A 20,795-nucleotide genomic window follows, 5' to 3' on the forward strand; every position below is an offset into this window, starting at 1 on the left:
TGCAATATTGAGGCTTTGGGCCTCTTTTGACCTCGTTGTGAGTTTGTAAGGTTGTGACTTCTGATTAAACTCGATGCCAATCAAAACGTTTGTTCTTCTTTTTCCCCAAATTAGAATCGATCAGAGAATCGATAAAGAAACAAATCATTAAGCAATATCGATAATGGAATCGGAATCATAAAAATCCTATCTATTCCCATCCCTAACCAGGATATTGCATTAAACTCATGCATCACAAAGCTTCCATCGCAAAGACTCTGTACTCTTTAATATGTTACAAAGAACAACTGAGAACAGTACATAAGGCATGAAAATATAGCATTCGGTGTCAGGTCGTCAGCGATTCAGCATATGTTTGCATGCCAACTAGCCATTATCGCTTGACCTGATTGTTTTCTTTGCCTGTCAACATCAATAAAATCCTGTGTCTGCGATACGCAACTGTTTCCTCCGTCTAGTACATGACAGGAAAATTTAATTCAGCGATTGTTTCAAATACTACTAGATTGGGATGTCCATGCATCACAAGTCAGATAATACTCAGAATATTACAGCTCCCGCTATTATCAACACTGATAGAACAAAAGCTCTTGAATTCGATCACTGTCAACTTTCTGATTTGATATGTGTTGCTCCCATTTAGGTGGCTGACTTTTTAAGGCCAGAATTAACTGCACATTTTTCTAAAGAATGAAGTAGTTAAAAAAACAATAATAAAAAGATGGGAATTTGACTCTTACCATCATCCTCCCTGTTGCCAGCGATGTTTGGACTGTGTCGCATGGTCTCTGCTCTGCCCACAAGGCTCAGCTGCGACGTTGCTCCCGGGTCGGCTGCCAGCCACGAGGGCTCGCTCATGTCGGCCTCGTCCTCACCGTTCACTGATGCTTCATCCTAGGTGGATGCACACAAAGAGCAAGTGGTACCACTGAGTAAAAACAACAAATGCACATTGTCGAACCTACTTGACAATCTCTAGAATCCTTGCTGCATCATGGGAATCTGCTTTTTACTTACTTTAGTTATTTTATAATTTTTATATTTATAGTATACAGGTAGTCCTCGGGTTACGAATGAGTTCCGCTCCTACGTTGGCGACGTAACCTAAATTTGCACGTAAATCGGAATTAGCCCTTTAAGTACACCTAAATCTCAAAATAACTATTCAAACACATGTATTATACATCATTGGACTGTCCTCGCCAATACGTTGGAGCTAAGTCCTTGCTAGACAGCGAGCTAAGCTCCGAAACGACAATGTCAGATGTCCGTGTGGTTTGCTGTCTTGATTCAGCTGCTCATGATATCAACACATGCGGAATGAAACTAAAATAAAAATGAAATTAAATCAGTTTCATCTTCAATAACAGCAATTCATATTTGGGTGCATAACTAGCTGCCAATACAGCAATAACAATCCACACAAACGATTAGCATGTATCAGTTCGCGTCCGCATATCATCAAACAATCACATAAACTCACCCCTAGGTATTCGATCACAATTGAAAACGCACAATAAACAGTATCAAAGGTGTTATATACAGGCTTTGTCATCTGTGGATGCTTCACAAGTAACAAATGTGCGTGCAGGCTTGCAGCTGTAAACTATACTCTCTCTCACTCGTCTCTCCACTGCGCGTGCTCTCTTCTTCGTGTGTACATTTGCTCTTATTCGCGAGCGGAAGAACTACCTGCTCTGCGCTTCCTCCCCTAAATAAAAGCATGCATCACGAAACAAAGGTCAACATTATATGTACTTTTTTTTTTTTTAACCGACTAAAGACAAAATGGCGGACGAGACTCTGGCGTCGTAAAGTTGAAATCACGTAAGTCGGGTAAGTCGTAACCCGGGGACTACTTGTAGTTACACTGAGGAGAATAGCATATGCACAAAAATCGCATTAGAGCAATAGTGAGTCTTGGAACCTTTCCTTTACCCAGCTGAATAGTACTATCATAGTGTCATTAAAATTCAAATTAGGGCTTTTGTCTTATGCTGGGCAGCAATTGTCCCACAAAAGGTTTTCAAGGTGCATTTCAGACAATTAACCAAGGTGAAAACGATATAGTATTCGTGCCATTTAATTTAAAAATATCATTAAAACAGTAAACCAAAGCCGACATTCCGCCATATTTGCTGTTTTAATGTTTAGTAGCACCGCTGCGCACGCCCAATGTGACGTGTACGAGTGCTGACGTTATCGGTGCGGTGTCGCGCCGCGGGAGCCTTTGATATGCATGCGAAGCAAGCCCCCCTCAATCTCTCGCAATCGAATTCTTCCACTTTGGAGGCAGGATTCAGAATTTTTCGTCTTTGCCGACACCATATGCACGCGAAGCCACTCTGCAACACAATCATTGCGTCTTCGTGTTGCAGAGTCGCCATGTAAACTGCCCCCAAGTTTGCATCAATTTGCTCTCCACAGCAATTAAAGGGAGGGCTCAGCCTCTGAGTGCACACATTCAATCATACGCACACACACTGTGTGCATTGAAGGGTATTCTACAGCATGATTGTGTGCATGTTTGTCTAAAGCCGCACAGCAGCCGGATGGCACTGCTAAGCTAATCAAGTTAGCTTGTGGACAAACGGAAAGATCTTTGTCTTTGCCTCATCTACTCAACACAAAGTCCCCACTAAGGCAGGACAAAATACCCCAAAACATGCTCGCGTAATGTTATTGCTAACTTTACCTTACAGTAACAATGATTGAATAGCAGTATGATATCAAAGTCTGATATGGTTGAGTCAAAATTGCAAAAATGCAAGCATAAACCACACATCACAATATTGATATTTAATCCAGTTATATACAGTATCATAAACCATATTATTATCATACATATTCCTATACAATCAATGGATATAAATATTGCAGTGCAAGATGTAATAGTGTAGTACCTCACAATATTTCATCTAGTTCTATTGATAGCACCGTATACAATTATAAGAGACATCAAAATATATACGGTACACACCTGCCTGTTTCAGTTCTGTTGTGTGAAAGGCTCCAATACTGTATAAAACAGCATATCAATAAAGATTCAATTTATAGAGATTCCAAATCAAAATAAAACACAATATCGCAGTAATAAATTTACCATGACATCAATGTTTGACCAATTTACAATAACTTGAGTGATAACAAGACAATACAGCATGATATCAACAGTGGATTGAATTGATACTGTAGTCCAGGCAACAATAAAACATTGATATTGCTATTTGATCCACTTATACAGTACAATGAGTAAAATCAATCATGGTGATGGGTGATAACCAAATACTAAAGATTTTGATATTGTGGGGAAATGTGGATGTCTCTTTGTTATACTATGGTGGAGAGCTGGTGGACCCTAAAGCTGGCATCAAAATCACTGCTCCTAACCCGCCCCACCCCCCTTTTTACCTCCCTTCCCCTTCCCCCATGCCTGCATCCTCTCATCCTGACAATTCTTAAGCATCCAGGCCTCCTATCTCCCCTATACACACATCCACACACACACACACACACAACCTCCTTTGTCATGGTGTTGCCATGTTGCCTTAGCAACCCGCTATTACAACAAAGATGATTCAGTGCTATTTGCTATTGGGTCATATTCTTGTCCCTTTTCTTATGTGCCTGTACATGTGCACTCTTCATCCACGCAAAACCTCTTCGGACACACCCAATGTACATAACCCAATACGTTTGATTCAGCAAAATTCCAAGCTGCCTGGAAATCCTGGAGACGTTGTATTGTACTTTTATTGAGACTTGTGAATGTGATTGAAATCCATGAAAAATATCAAGTAAACTTCAAATTTGTAAACATAATTATTAAAGATGCACCGATACCGATACTAGTATCGGCAGGGGGCGCCGATCCGGCCCGAAATGGTGGTATCGGTATCGGCGAGTACCAACAAAGACGGCGCCAATACCATTTACTGGTCCATTATTATAACATTTGACCGCAGCCTTTTTTTTTTTCCTCCTGGCGCTCACTACACTCTGTCTCCGTGTTGTGTGATGACACGTGAACACCAAGCAGCTATCGCTATTGGCCTGCTCCAGACCAATGAGAACGGGCCAATAGCCATTCCTGACCAATGACAAGGCCGCTTGGCGGCGCCGACATAGCGATCGGGAAATATTTCAAAATAGAAATCCCGTCAATTAAAATCAATAGCTGCATTCAAGATTTGCGGCCTGAAAGTTTCGAGATGTGGAGTTAAATCGGCCAGTTTCAATACCTCGAACATGATAAAACATTTGAAGACGAAGCGTGAACGAACACAACGAGTTTGAGTCTGCAAAAGCAGGACTGCTATGGAAGGGCGCTGGACCGGTGCAACAATCTCTGGTCAATTCACTACGTCAACTTTACTTTGTCTTTTACTTAAAGAAATGCTGCAGTAATTTGGGAACTGTTTCCAAAGTAGGTTTGCCACCTTTCAGAAATAGAAATAAGGGACCCCCCTCCCCTCCCGAAAAAAGGAGGCTAATAGAGAGACGGGATGCTGTGGTCAATTATTATTACTTATAATTGTTAGCGTCCGCAAATGTGGAAACAAGGTTGGACCTCGAAGCGGACAACAAGCGGGGGATACGTACAAGGGTTTAATGAGTGCAAACAAAAAAATAACACGCAATCACGGGATAGTAGAAATAACAAAAGGAGTCCGTGACAGCAGGTCGACGGAGCTCAATACTACAAACTCGAAGGTTACCTAAGACGATAGGCAGCGAGCCAAAAAGTCCAAATATAAACACTCAAATACCTGCACAGAGTAGAGGTTACAAACGAGTGCAGCACACTAACAGAAAAAAAACAATGCAGGGGCGTAACAAGCAAATGTAGCGAGACTATAGTGCGAGATGTCAAATGGCAGTCAGCAAAGCAGATTTCTCGGCAGCCTTCTCTGAGCTCACCCGTGCTTAAATGCTGCGTTGATGAGCCTGTATTGGATTCAGGTGCGACGTCAGGAACGCCCCCACTAACAGCCCAGCAACAAAACACAATCTAACCAGCAGCAGAATGTGACAATAATTTCATGAAAGTTGCACTGTTTGGCCTTTGAGAGGTTTAAAAAAGTTTACTCAGTTCATTCAGAGTTTATTATTATGAACTTATTTTTACTTTCTTACTGTTGGGCTAGTATTATACTTTGTACAAATCCTTTTCCTATTTTGCAAAGGTAAGCAACAGCCTGACAAAGCCTTGATAGCAATGATTTCACATCCAATTATGTAGTTCTTTGGGGGAGAAAAAAAAAAAAAAAAAAAAAAAATTATATATATACATATATATATATATATTATCGTGTTAATGCGCGGTAATTAATTTTTTAGTTAATCACGTTAAAATATTTGATGCAATTAACACACATGTCCCGCTCAGACAGTATTCTGCCTTTTGGTAAGTTTTACAGCAAGGCTTTTTGTGCTGTCTAACAGCGAACTCTTGTGGTCGCTTTGCTACATGGTTTATTGTCTTCTTGCCAGTTCAATATGGCTGCACGACGTCTCGGGCTGACGCCTACGTTGTAATGTTGTGCTTATATGATCCTTGGACAAGATTTGTCCGTAAGTATGGTTGTTGTAAATAATGTACATATTATGTTAGTAAGCGAAATGTTATATTTTTTGTATGAGACGCTTTTTGTTTATGTTTAGTGAACCTGTATAGCGTGCAAAGCTAACGTTGTTGCTAATGCAATGCTTGTGTACTTTTTTTGTAGTTTTACGACGGTCTAAAGAGGACAATGGTTTGAGGCCATTTTATTAATAAATCAGATGAAAAAGGAAGAAGTCTGATTATTAAGGCGTCGTTCACTAGCTGTCTAGCTTTGGAAAAAAAAGACGCTTCGGAGTGAGGACAGCATAGACAGATTTAAATGACAGTAGAGTGAAATGCCCACTACAGTCCTTATGTACCGTATGTTGAATGTATATATCCATCTTGTGTCTTATCTTTCCATTCCAACAATTTATTTTACAGAATATATATATAATTTACAGAAAAATATGGCATATTTTATAGATGGTTTGAATTGCGATTAATTGCGATTAATTACGATTAATTAATTTTTAAGCTGGAATTAACTCGATTAAAAATTTTAATCGTTTGACAGCCCTAATATATATATATATATATATATATATATATATATATATATATATATATATATATATATATATATATACTGAATATATATATATATATATATATAATATATATATATATATATATATATATATAAGGGCTGTCATTAACTCGATTAAAAATTTTAATCGTTTGACAGCCCTTATATATATATATATATATTCAGTATATATATATATATATATATATATATATATATATATATATATATATATATATATATATATATATATATATATATATATTAGGGCTGTCAAACGATTAAAATTTTTAATCGAGTTAATTCCAGCTTAAAAATTAATTAAGCGTAATTAATCACAATTAATCGCAATTCAAACCATCTATAAAATATGCCATATTTTTCTGTAAATTATTGTTGGAATGGAAAGATAAGACAAGATGGATATATACATTCAACATACGGTACATAAGGACTGTATTTGTTTATTATAACTATAAATCAACAAGATGGCATTAACATTATTAACATTCTGTTAAAGTGATCCATGGATAGAAAGACTTGTAGTTCTTAATAGATGAATATTAGTACAAGGTATAGAAATGTTATATTAAAACGCCTCTTAATGTTTTCGTTTTAATAAAATTTGTAAAATTTTCAATCAAAAAATAAACTAGTAGCCCTATTCTGTCCTCAATGTGTGTGAGTACACAAATTGACAGATAGCGAACATAAGTTCCAAAAACAAATCAGACGGTGTGGCAAAGTTGCATGGGCTTTACTGAAGTCATCTCTTTTTGACAGGAGCACGTTTCTTGTATTTTTGTAAAACTGAAAATAACAAGGCAATGTGTCAATAACTTGCATAAATCACAAAATAACATAAAATGTACACACACGTGTCCATTTGAGCAGTAGCACTAGCCAATTAGCTCACAAGCGTCTAACAATGTAACTGCATTTCACCATATGTGAACAAATTCAAATACACATCATCAATAACTATCTAATGCTCATGAATACAAACAAAGGAGGAATATAACTCACAAGCGATGCATGTATTAGACACAAACAGTGTGATGGGGCTATGAGAACTGCCACTGAATACTGGATGCGGACGTTAGCTGGTCTGAATAGCGCTGTCTATTAGTGTGAGTTCGCGTCGACATATAATCACGTCAGAAAAGCGCGCCGAAACCCAAATAATCAGCTGCACTGAATCGCCAGCAGAGGGCGACATTACGCCACATAACATATGCAAGTCACACCCAAGCGCCAGCAGAGGGCGGAAAAACTCCATAAAACACAATTAACAAGTTGGCCTTTCACTGTACTGACATTTAAATCTGTCTGAGCGGGCCTAGTGCGTTAATTGCGTCAAATATTTTATATATATATTTTATATTTTTATATTAATTTAAAAAATTAATTAACGCCCGTTAACGCGATAATTTTGACAGCCCTAATATATATATATATATATATATATATAAACGGGGTGGTATCGGTATGGTATCGGTATCGGCCGATACTGCACAGCCAGGTATTGGTATCGGGGCCAAAAAATGGTATCGGTGCAACACTAATAATTATAAGCAGCTTTGTAGTCATTTCGTCGAAACGTGTCAACTGCTCTGACCGACACATTTACACTTCATTTAATTCATTAATTTATACTGTATGACATACAAGTAATGAAATGGAATTTTAAAAAAAAACAAAATGTTTTTTATGACAAAATGCATTTTTGGTGCTCCATCCCTACGTAAGGAGGTATAACTAAGCATTCTATAGCTCAGCAGTCTAGTAAACAGTAATTATTCATACTATGTATAAACCCCACTTGACTTTATATAAACCGCAGTTTCCCAATGTCCACATTGTATTACGCGACCTTTACACCAAAAGCAGGGCTCCAGACTACGACCAAATGTCCCATTTTCAAACCAGTATGAGTATTTTTTTTCATCTACTCGCACATGCGCAACCAATACGACAGAGTATTAGGTCCCCCAAAATAATTTATAAATACCTCTTTTAAAAAGTCGAACTATAACTACGAGAATAAATGTCGAATTAATAGTATGAGAATGAAAGTCGTATTATTACGCAGGGATAATGCAGCTGTATAGGCAGCTACGTACTTTATGTAGCACGTTGTCGCCTCCGTTAAAATCAACAATATTGAAAGCATCTTGTGTTTCAGAATTAGTTTTACAAATGAGGAAATCCTTAATATTTTGGGTAATCTACATCAAATTATAATCAGTAGAAGGATTTTTACTAATGCTTCGTCATAGCTCCCAGCTGACGTACAGTGAGGCAAATAAGTATTCAGTCAACCACCAATTGTGCAATTTCTCCTACTTGAAAAGATTAGAGAGGCCTGTAATTGTCAACATGGGTAAACCTCAACCATGACGGACAGAATGTGGAAAAAAAAAAGAAAATCACATTGCTTGATTTTTAAAGAACTTATTTCCAAATTAGAGTGGAAGAAGGGGTATTTGGTCACCTACAAACAGCAAGATTTCTGGCTGTCAAAGAGGTCTAACTTCTTCTAACGAGGTCTAACGAGGCTCCACTCGTTACCTGTATTTATGGCACCTGTTTTAACTCATTATCGGTATATAGGACACCTGTCCACAATCTCAGTCAGTCACACTCCAAACTCCATTATGGCCAAGACCAAAGAGCTGTCGAAGGACACCAGAGACAAAATTGTAGACCTGCACCAGGCTGGGAAGACTGAATCTGCAATAAGTGAAATGCTTGGTGTAAAGAAATCAACTGTCGGAGCAAATATTAGAAAATGGAAGACATGCAAGACCACTGATAATCTCCCTCGATCTGGGGCTCCATGCACGATCTCACCCCGTGGCATCAAAATGATAACAAGAACGGTGAGCAAAAATCCCAGAACCACACGGGGGGACCTAGCGAATGACCTACAGAGAGCTGGGACCAGAGTAACAAAGGCTACTATCAGTAACACAATGCGCCCCCAGGGACTCAAATCCTGCACTGCCAGACGTGTCCCCCTGCTGAAGAAAGTACACGTCCAGGCCTGTCTGCGGTTCTCTAGAGAGCATGTGATTGATCCAGAAGAGGACTGGAATAATGTGTTATGGTCAGATGAAACCAAAATAGAACTTTTTGGTAGAAACATAGGTTCTCATGTTTGGAGGAGAAAGAATACTGAATTGCATCCGAAGAACACCATACCCACTGTGTAGCATGGGGGTGGAAACATCATGCTTTGGGGCTGTTTTTCTGCAAAGGGACCAGGACGACTGATCTGTGTAAAGGAAAGAACGAATGGGGCCATGTATCGAGAGATTTTGAGTGAAAATCTCCTTCCATCAGCAAGGGTATTGAAGATGAAACGTGGCTGGGTCTTTCAGCATGACAATGATCCCAAACACACAGCCAGGGCAACAAAGGAGTGGCTTCGTAAGAAGCATTTCAAGGTCCTGGAGTGGCTTAGCCAATCTCCAGATCTCAACTCCGTAGAAAATCTGTGGAGGGAGTTGAAAGTCCGTGTTGCCCAACGACAGCCTCAAAACATCACTGCTCTGGAGGAGATCTGCATGGAGGAATGGGCCAAAATACCAGCAACAGTGTGTGAAAAGCTTGTGAAAAGTTACAGAAAACGTTTGGCCACTGTTATTGCCAAAAAAGGGTACATAACAAAGTATTGAGATGATCTTTTGGTATTGACCAAATACTTATTTTCCACCATGATTTGCAAATAAATTCTTTAAAAATCAAACAATGTGATTTTCTGTTTTTTTCCCCCCACATTCTGTCCCTCATGGTTGAGGTTTACCCATGTTGACAATTACAGGCCGCTCTCATGTTTTCAAGTGGGAGAACTTGCACAATTAGTGATTGAATAAATACTTATTTGCCCCACTGTACATGTATGTAAAGTGCGTAGCGTATTACATACATACCCCGACGTAATAAAACTTTTTTTCTCGTAGCAATAGTACGACATTAATCTTGTAGTCCTATTTTTTCTTCATTTGACCCGAATACTTCGTCGTATGACCAGTAACATTGCGGGTTTTTTTTTTCTTTTTTTGCTGACCAACTCCTTCACAGTTAAATCCACTAGTTGGCAATAATATAACAAGCTGGTTTGCAAGGTAAAATACAACAGAAGAAAAAGAAGGTGGGCGATGTGTGGAGCGTGTAATAATTGGGGTGGCGGAAAAATTTGACAGCACTTGCGAACAAGGGCGCAAAAGAACAATAAGTGGTTACTTTCTTTCCAACAAACCCACCGGCTCTGTTTCAAAGGAGGCCAACGGTGGGAATAAGTCCGACTCAGGTAAAAAATGTTAGTCTGGAGCACTGAAAAGACATGCTGCTCATTAGCCAGTAAAAGTCCATTATAAAGTTGCACTGGAATACGTATAAGCAGGGGTAAAAGTGGCTAGAATTTCTTGCCGGAACTCCTTACATAAAAGTTGTTGCGGAGCCAGAAGTACTATTTTATTTATTTATTTTGAGGGGGGTGTCAAACCTCCCAATATCAGCGAATTACAAAGAAAGCTACTTTTGGCCCAGTTATACCAATAACACAAAACAAAACAGGTTTTACACATGCATGAGGCTACTGCACGTAACAAGGCATATATGACAAACTAATTTTCATTCAAAATTGTATTTTTTTCAATGATGTGCAAAATAACAGCTAAGTCAGGCTGTGGTGACAAGACGGTCTCAGTTGCGAAGTACAGACAATAAAGTTTATTAATGAAAACTAAAGTTCTTCCGCTGGCATGCGGGAATGAGGAAAAGTACAAACATAAAGCACTTCAACGGAGGAATGAGTCAGAACAATTAGGATAAAAAAGTTCAAACACAAAGCACTCCAAAAGGGAGGAAAGACAAAAACATAAAATGCTTAAATGTTGGAAAAAGTCAAGATAACTAGGATCAAAAGGTTCAAACAATATACAGGATAACTATGATAGCTATGGCAAGACGCTGATGTGACTGACCTGAGAAGAAAGACACTTCTGCACAAGACAAGGGAAACTAAGGCAATATATGGCGGAAAACACAGACAAGACTGAAAAAGCAGTTTCTGCTCTTGCACTACTCTTTTAAAAAAGCTGCTGTATTTTAAGTCAAAACAACTGTTGTGTTTGATAGAACAATATGTCTATATGCTGCCATAGCAGATTCATGGCACATTAAGCCCCCAAACTATTTTTAATTTGTCCGTTTTACCCTGAAAACCCCAATTTACAGACGTCGCGCAACCGCTTTTGTTTCAATCTGGCCATAAAACGAAGTTAATTAATTATATTTATGTCTGTCATTTTTAGCTTAGAATCATTAATTGATGTCTAATATTTTGTTTAAAAAAAAAAAAAAGAAAGAAAAAAAAAACGACTTTGAAAAATGATTCACTCGCATATTCTAATTAAACTTTTAAACAAATGACGTCACAATGAAAAAAATGGTGCCTGTAAAAAAGTTACGGATATAACTATCGCCTAATTACATTTTTTGGTTACTTTCGCATTTTCTCCGATATGTCAGATTATAAATAATCGACCCAAACAAAGAAAAATTGAAAAAAAAAAACCTTTAAGAGGGTAAATATATGAAAAACAACATCTCCACCACTCCTTGATGTCTGCGATTTCTGCATCGCGACCCTTGTTATATTACAATGTTTCACCCATAAAATCCCCAAAAAATCCAGCTGTGGCCATTCACAGCTGTGCATTGACACTCAGTGATACATGCTACATGGAGTTTTTGGATCGAAACAAGGTAAGTACGCGATAATATCTCGTTAAAGTCGTGGCGTCTGTAATTCAGCTCTCGCGTGCTATCACCTCCAGATAAGGTTTTGCTGTTTAATTTTTTTTTTTTTTTTAAAGTGCCCTCCTGTTCAAAAATTTTCTTCCCCTAGAAAAGTGAGATTTTAAGCTTTCCAATGATGTATCACACATGCATATTGGACAATTTTGAAATTTGGCCAAACTGGGGGTCTCAGAGCGGAACATCAAATCACCTGAGTGTTTTCCGCCATATACACACGAGGTAATGGAGAACAGGTGGAAACAATAGGTGATTAGGTGACAAAAGGAAGGGCAAGTGCACAGACACAAGGAGGGTGAAGCCTTTAAAATAAAACAGGAAACGACACGACACAACTCCCCCATGAAGTGAAAAGCTAACAAAAAATTTAATTTCCCCTCATTTCCTCACATCTAAATGCAAAACCTCAGTTTTTAATACTTTACAACATAACTTAAGAACATAGGATGTACATTAAAACTGAAAATAATGTAAATGTTAACAGTTTTTTTTTTTATGTTTGTTACTTACATTTTTATAATTTAACATAAATAAGTATAAATGACTCTTATATTATGCACATTGAAATATATTTTAAAAGTAATGCAAAAATGCAATTTTTTACGAATTATACGAAAATAAATAAGTAACCCAACATAAATGAACAAAAATAAATCCAAATGTGCACATTAGCATGGAAGATGTTCTCAACCTCCCTATTAGAGCAAACAAAATAAAGTGAAATAAAACAAACTAAGCCTGAACTCTCTTTCTTTTAAATATCTGATTTTCCGTTGCACTGTCTTTTTTTAATCGCATTAATTCAAGTTGTTCATTACCTGTCACTACAACCTGTCTGGTTTGTCCTTTTTTTCTTTTTTGTTTGTTGTTCCAGAAAACATGTGTATTTGAACCAGTCAGAGCTATCTATCCATGCTGATCACATGTCAGTCTGTCAGCCAATTGAACGGACAACTGAGCACATCGACGTGACACGTCAGAGTCAGATACAATGAAGCCGCTCGGTAGACTCCGTGGAATAAATAAATAATTTTTATCGGTTGAAACAGATTACACTACAAAAGCACTTTATTAGGCTTGTTGTCAAAACTTGTGTATGTAAATCTGACATTAGGAGTTTGTTTCATTTCTTCTTGTAGATGCCTGGCAGGTTTTTTAACATGGAAATTTGACAGTTGCCATCATATTTGCAGGATCAAAGCACCGTTCCGCATCGTTCAGGCCCCAAAACTTTTACCGGAACGGCATACACGACCGTTCCGGCCCGCTTGCACCCATGCGTATAACCCACAGGGTTCAAAGCAGGGGAAAAAATAGTGTCTTATAGTCTGAAACTTACAGTACGTACTGTATAACCTTGCACAAATTATTGACGGGCTTTTCCTTAAATGTTTTTATTACATTCAAACAGAAGCGGGAGGGGTCTCAGACCCAGGAGCCAAATATTTTTATGTTATTTTGCGGCCACGATTTGACATCCACTTGTAGTATTAGTGTTACCTGGACATATTTTGCGAGCAATAAAAAAATATATATAACCCTAGTAATTATTAAAAATAATTAGAACAAATTGCAATAAATTAAAACAAATAATAAAGACACATAATAAAATACTGTAATTTCCCGAATATAAGGCGCACCTCAAATTTACTTGTAAAATCTAGGGGAAATTATTGTACCTGTTTATAACGCGCACCCTAATTTTAGCACCAATAAATAGAAGAATACAAGTAAACAGAGCTCGTGTACAGATACAAAAATGTCATTTCACTGACTGGTGAAACACAGCATAAGCATAGCACATTGGTAGTTCAAAACATTACCATAAACTGACAATATTTACGGTAATAATATGATTTGAAAACTTCTCCAACTTACCAGAATCTAGGAGAAAACAAAACAGATGTGACTTTTCTTTTAAAGGCTGCTGTATAACTTGCTCGTTTCATCATGTTGAATAAATGTTTCTTCCATGGATTGATACAGTAAAATGAAAGTGAGAACGTTTAAGTCGGAAATCCGTGAGAGCTCATCGCTGTCAACACGACAGTAACAATAGGAACTATTGTTATTTGGGTTTGAGTTTCCCGTCGGACAGATATAGTTGACGGACACACACAGGAAGTGTGTTGTTACGTTTGTTATGGTCCAAGTTGCGGAGCTACAATAAAAGCATTAAGGCTGAACGATATATCGTTTACACATCGCCATCGCGATGTGCGTGTGCACAATAGTCTCATCGCAAGCACGTTCGATAGTTCTTATTTTTTTTAATCCACATACGCCTTGCTTTCTGGTCTGCGCACAGCCTCAGACCTTCCCTCTCCCAGCCCTTTGTTCCTCTCAGTCACTGCGGTGCTCGCTTATTAAAGTTAACGATGGCTTTGATCTGGCCAAAGAAGCAGACTTCACACGGGCATCTGTCAATCATCGTTTAACTTGTTAAACTGTTTCTGCAAGGAAGCCGCGCTGGAATGAATGTGTGTGTGTGTGTGTGGGGGGGGGGGGGGGGGGGGGCGTTGGAGACATATAAATGCCAGAAGTGATCATGAGGAGTTTGAAATTTCTACATGTCACTCCAACGGTCACAGCTAAAGTAGATAAACAGAAGCATTTCATGAAGCCAAACATTTATCTGCTACAGTACTTTATTCTTGTTCAAAAATGATTTGGTTGGACAGTTATGTTTAAAACTTATCATAATTATGATATTTGAAGAGCCTAAAAACCATTTATTTATATCCATTTTTTAAATCACTTTGGGGGGAAAAGTGAGAAAAAAGCATGTCTTATATGTATCTCTTTCCACTGCTAAATCTGAATAAATACATTGAGCACAAAAAAAATAAAATAAAATTGGGGGGGGTGCGCTACTTTGCGGTTTTTCACTTATCCCGGCGGGTTCTGGTCCCCATTAACCGCGAAAAACAAGGGATCACTGTACACTGTGGTGATGGTGAATCATCCAAAGTGTTTCCAAACAGCTATTTAAGTAATCTTGTGAAAATGTCTTGAAAAAAATATATACAGTATATATAAATTGTTTTTAATATCGCAATATAATACCGCAATATATCGCAAACCCCCAAAAAATCGCAACAATAGTTTTTTCCAATATCATTAAGGCCTAAAAAGCATGCAACTTTTGGGGGACTTTCCATCCTCAAATGTGTTCTCTGTGCTTACAGGTTTCTGCTAATGATTGACTTGAACATCAAGGAGTGGCAGGCAAAGGCGCTTGAATCAACAGTGGAGCCTCCATAAAACACTGTTTGGTGTCAAACAGACACACACACTGGCCCAAGTTTGTCGCTTCATCGTGCATGTCAGAGATTAGCCGAATGGTCAAAATGCTGAGCCTGCCTTAATCCAGTCAGTCACAAATCTGCCTGAGGACCATTAAGCTCTTGCCCTTGCAGCACAGGACTGGATTACACCTGACAAATCTCACTGCCACACTCGATTCACATAGCCGCAACTAGCTGATAGCCGTATAAAACCACCTCTACTTTCCACTCAAATTCTTTACAATGTGTAGCACTGCATGGACAGTCCCTTGGTTGCCCGGCTCACAACCTCTTTCCTGTTTGGTCCTATTTGTTGCGTGTCTTGTAACTTCTCTACAAGGTCTATAGCACTGCAAAGTGATCGGCTCTTTGCACGAAAACTATCCAAAAGCTGCTTTTTCTTTTCTGATTTTGGGGAAAAAAAGGCATTCCAGCTGCCATGTTACAGGACTTGCCCAAACTAACCACGAAAGATGTATACATTTGTTTGTTTGTTGCTTTTAGAAGAAAAAAATATCTTTATGAAGGCTGAAACTTGAGAATATGAGTGGCAGCACTGGGAGGAAACCGCAAAAGAGTGAGCAGCTAAATCTCCAGCACACTTGACGCTACAGCGTTCTGTACAAAGAGCCAATACTCAATATTAATGCCTGGCTCTATTTTCCACTTGTTGCACTGTTTCCTCACAATGCGTAGGACCACCTGGACCACTGTTATGGTCCTATCATTAGAGACACTGCAACTGGGCTATTTCCTGTTATGTTGTATGTTCTCTTAGTTGCACCCGCCTGTCTTGTCATATCCTATTTGATCATTTTTATAACCCTGCCTCACAGGGTGTGGAGATCCACGGCTCACTTCTACTGGCCTGTCTTATTTGCATCTCATAATGTTCACAAATTACACTGCTGGCTTGCTTAATACAACTGTATCTGTCCTATCCTTTCCTGTCCATTCCTGCCCATTTTCTTACTTTCTGTGTTCCTGTTCACAGGTTGGTGCACTGCCTGTCCTGTTTGCATATCGTTGTGCTCACTTCTCACAGAGTGTATTGCATTTCCAGCCCATATATAGATAACATTAACCTCTTATATCACATTATTATTAACATTAAACATATGTTTTGTATGCAGTATTATTGCCTTTCTCCGTTCTGGCTTGTTTCCTGTCTGTCATCTGTCATACTTTATTCAGTCTGAATGAACACAAATAATTCTCAGTTAAAAGAACAACAGATGGATTATGTCAAACTAACCTGATGCATAGACAAAATGTTTGATCATAAACTGGCGTAGAGATGGACAAAAACCAAACACTGTAAGCGCTACATTATTTGTCCTCCAAAGAAATTGGACACTAAACTGGTACTGGTACTCATTGCCCCCCCCAAAAAAGTGCACCCATTCTGATTATTTTTCACCGCTTTTCGAAAAAAAAAAAAGTTTGGATGTCAACTCAGACACAACACACTGCAATCAGCTCAGTGTGAAAGGGGTAATGTAGCTTGACCACTGGGGGTCTATGAGAAACCGAAAGTGGTTTGAGTCACTTAGGTCTTTTGAGGTTTGACTGCCTAAGTGCTGTTGCCGTACCACATAAAACAAAGTGAACATCGGTCATTCAGCTGTCAAAATTGAATAGACATCGATACCTTTTTATGACGCTTAACTGTAGCTGTCTAAAAAAAAAAAACATTATTTGCATTCAAAACTTTGTTGATGCTTAATGTTCATTCTAAATGCTACAATGAATGCTTGTACTGAAACTAGGGATGTCCCAATCGCATATTTTTGCACTCAAGTCTGAGCCCGAGTCACCTGATTTTCAGAATGAGCCGATACCGAGTTTCGATCCGATACCAAGAAAAAGCAAGTGTTGTTCCAAAAAAAAAAAAAAAAAGCTTTTAACATGTTACTGTCCCACCGTGCCGTCTTCATAATGTGAATTATTTTTAAACAAGAAGAAAATGTGTCTTTATTGAATGCTTCATTGAGTGAGTAAACTCAAATCCACTCACGCTTTGAAGCTTACACGAGAACAGCCTTTCACTTACACAATGTGTTGCAACAGCACACTACCGCTAGTGTTTAACAAGCTAGAAGAAGAAGACAAAAATACTGTATATCTTTTTATTAAACCCGATCATTTTCACCCGATTCCGATCCACTGAAAAATGTCGCGATCGGCCCGATTTCCGATCACATGATCGGGACATCCCTAACTGAAACCTAGAGATTTTCTCACACATGGGGTTTTTGCAAAATGTGCTGCAAAAGCGCATTAAGAATGATATAGGTGACTGTCAGTCCTTTTCACATCAAAAATGATATAGCAGTTAATTGCACTCATCACTGGCAAATATCTGTACATGGCACCCATTAATATGTCCAAAAGCAATAGATATTGACAGATTGGAACATTCATACGCTAGGTACGTGACTCCATGGTGCACAAATTGCCAAAGACAACTCATTTTACCTGTATAACTGAGAAAAGAGCATGAAAGCTAGCAACTATAAATGAAGCTACGCAATTTGACTCTTTATTTTAAATGGTTGAACCTTTTAAACTTTATTAAGGATAGATTTAATCAGCACACTTGGCAAAAAAGGTATTTTGTTCACTAAATTAAACACTTATTTTCACAATGCTTATAGAGAAAAAAATATTTCCATAAAGGTTTCTGCAACGTAAATATATGCTTGGAAATAAAACCCTTGGAAAAGATGAATATGTAGAAATATAGCAAATAACAGAAAGGTGAAAGACAAAAGCAAAATGAGATTTGAAATGTGTCATTATACTTTACTTTCTCTATAAGTCAGCGCTTCCCAATTTTTTTCTGTTACGCCCCAAGGAAAGACATAAACATTTCACGCCCCTCCAATTCTCTGCCGCCACTGTAAATTGTATCATTTGTCTATAATATTATTATTATTATTTTAAGTACACCTCTACATAACATTGTGTACTTTTAAATATTAAAGAAAAAAACTTACAATGGAGTATAACTTTATTAACATTGTTTTGATTTACGACAGAAAAGACTTAAAGCACATCAATTTGCCTCAATTCAGAAAAAAGTCACATCTAAACTGTAAATTACACTCACGGTAGATTTAGTGACCATTTGATCCTGAAAAATAAAATCTAATAAAATCAACAACATTAACTCATGAGGGCAATATGCCAGACAATTTTATCGAAAAAACAAAAATAATTTTGAACAAAAACGACAATGTTATGGGACAGAGGGACAGTTTTTATTTTTGCCGCAGGCATTATCAGCTCCTTTGCTATAGTGTGGGGTTATTTTGCACTGAGCTATTTGGTATGCCACTTTATATGATGCTAACAGTGCTCGCTAGTTTACTGATGTAACACAGACAAAGCGGTTGTTGGCTATATTCGGCACGTTTTTGCTGAAAAACAATCAAGCGGCTTATTAATGTGATTGAGGTCTAATGTCTTTAAGTGACGTCTTAATTGATTTGGCTTCCTGTCTTTCCTCGTCTCCCACTGTATTAAAAGTCAAAGCCAAACGCCACATACAGTACGTTTCGTCATATTTCCTCGTTTTAGCTCTTCATGTCTCCAGTGCTCTTTGCTGTGTACTCTTGTTTGATTCAAAAATACTGCGCACACTCTGAAAATGAGAGCGCCATTGCCACCTATGAGTTGATGTGCAATTACACTTTATTCTAGTACTGAAAAAAGTATGTTCCCCAAGGTCACATGCGCCACCCCCAGCATCGCTCTGCGCCCCCCTGGGGGGGCACGCCCCACTATTTGTACTGCTATAAGTGAAGGGGAGATCCATTCATTTGAAAATGATGTTTGTGGGAGAAAAAAACGAAACAAGATTTTAAAAATTATATTTCTTGGCCTGATCTACAAAACAATCTTTTCAGACATTTTGACATATTTCTCCACAGCAGTCCAAACTTGATGCTTTCATATACAGTACTTGATGACTCTGTGCTGCATTGAAAAGAGTTAATGTTTTATTTTCAAGTGTGCTGCTGTTGAACGAGGGAGAAGAAAAGATCCTTGGAGGGTTGGACTCTGCACACGAGTGCTGCATGTTCACTTCAGAACAAACAGAGATTCTGTTGTCTTACTGAATTTTAAGACCTTCCATTTTGGGGGCAAAGTTTAAAATATTTTTGCATGGCAACTTGGCAAGCCCCACCTGCAATAATCTTTCACAAAGGTTGCTTACAGACTTTAAGCATAAGTACACCAAAATATTTAACATTAATAAATTGTTTCATTGTAGTTTATCAACTCATTTCTTATGACAATTCCTAACGTCAACAGTTGTTTTTTAACATATGCAAAAAGAGCACCTTGATGTGTCTAGAAATATTTTGCAAGCATATGTATCCATGTAAATATTGTATGGATGTACAGTATTTTAGGGGACCCCAACATGCCATCTGAATACCCATTCAGTGGCACGCCATTGAATGTTAGGTGTCCCACATTGGCAACAAGGATTGATAATGGATCATTTGTGAAAAGTTAATGCTGATATAATGCTACTGTAGCCAAATCCCTCCCTCATGCTCGCATACACACACGCACCCCAACAAAGTAAGAATGTCACTCATGGAGCATGATTTCATCTCCAAACACTAAATTTTACTGGCCAATTAGTGCAGCTCCCTGTTCACAAACACATTCACCACCATTGATTTGATCATGAAACCCGAATGTTGTAACAACAAGCATTAGTGTGCTACTACAGGCTGTGAAAAAAGGGGCACACGCCCTTTACATTGAGTCTGCAATTAATTAATCAGCCCTGAAATAAAAAATCAGGCTCAAGGATTGATGAATATACAGTATATAAAACATATCTACCAAATTTCAATGTGATTAATCCCCAAATAATGGAGGAATAGATAAAAAATGATAGCGTAGACAGCTGCAACAATAACAACAGCAACATAAGCAGTGAATTGATATGTCTTTAGCCTGTAATAAAAATATTTACCTCATCGTTTACTCTCACATGTGATCGGTGTTGGGCAACCCAGTGGCCATATTCTTAGGATAAAAATAGCATGTAAAACAGCCAATACAAAGGAAAAAGACAAGCAACACAAATATGACAGCAGAGCATTTTGTAGTATTCAAATAAGATAATAGTTTATGCAAATGTTTTATCAAGGGAACTCAACCCAAATATTTTTCAGCAAAATTTGGTATGTGCTAGCACTAGTTAGAACACAATAGTCTAACATTGCAAGGACACCAATTTGTTAAAAAAAACAAAAACTGCAGTGATAGGAGCAGGTTACCTGCTACCTTTTTACCACATTTGAGCGAGATTGGTTTCTTTGAAATGGAACAGTAGGAACTGTAACTGCATAGGTTGTCGGAATCATAGGTTACTTTGCAGATTCGTTTTCACCAATTAAACAGCGCGACAATATTAATGCTCGGTGACCCAGTAAGCAGCTAGCTACTTGCTACTATGCTATGTTGCTTATCGTTGCAGAATATATAACAAGATTGTGTGTTTTTTTTTTTTTTTTTTTTT

The 20,795-nt window shown here is 38.0% G+C and overlaps 1 protein-coding gene across 1 annotated transcript in view; it reads right to left on the bottom strand.

Moving 5' to 3' along the window:
- LOC130904922 (nucleolar protein 4-like) overlaps positions 1 to 20,795 on the bottom strand; it is an 89,827-nt gene that overhangs the window by 60,609 nt on the left and 8,423 nt on the right. The window contains exon 2 of the mRNA XM_057818038.1: positions 741 to 894. Coding sequence (XP_057674021.1) covers positions 741 to 858 — 118 coding nt within the window. The 5' untranslated portion in view covers positions 859 to 894. The remainder of the gene's footprint in view (positions 1 to 740; positions 895 to 20,795) is intronic.

The sequence above is a fragment of the Corythoichthys intestinalis genome, chromosome 2, assembly GCF_030265065.1.
Source record: "Corythoichthys intestinalis isolate RoL2023-P3 chromosome 2, ASM3026506v1, whole genome shotgun sequence".
NCBI lineage: Eukaryota > Metazoa > Chordata > Actinopteri > Syngnathiformes > Syngnathidae > Corythoichthys > Corythoichthys intestinalis.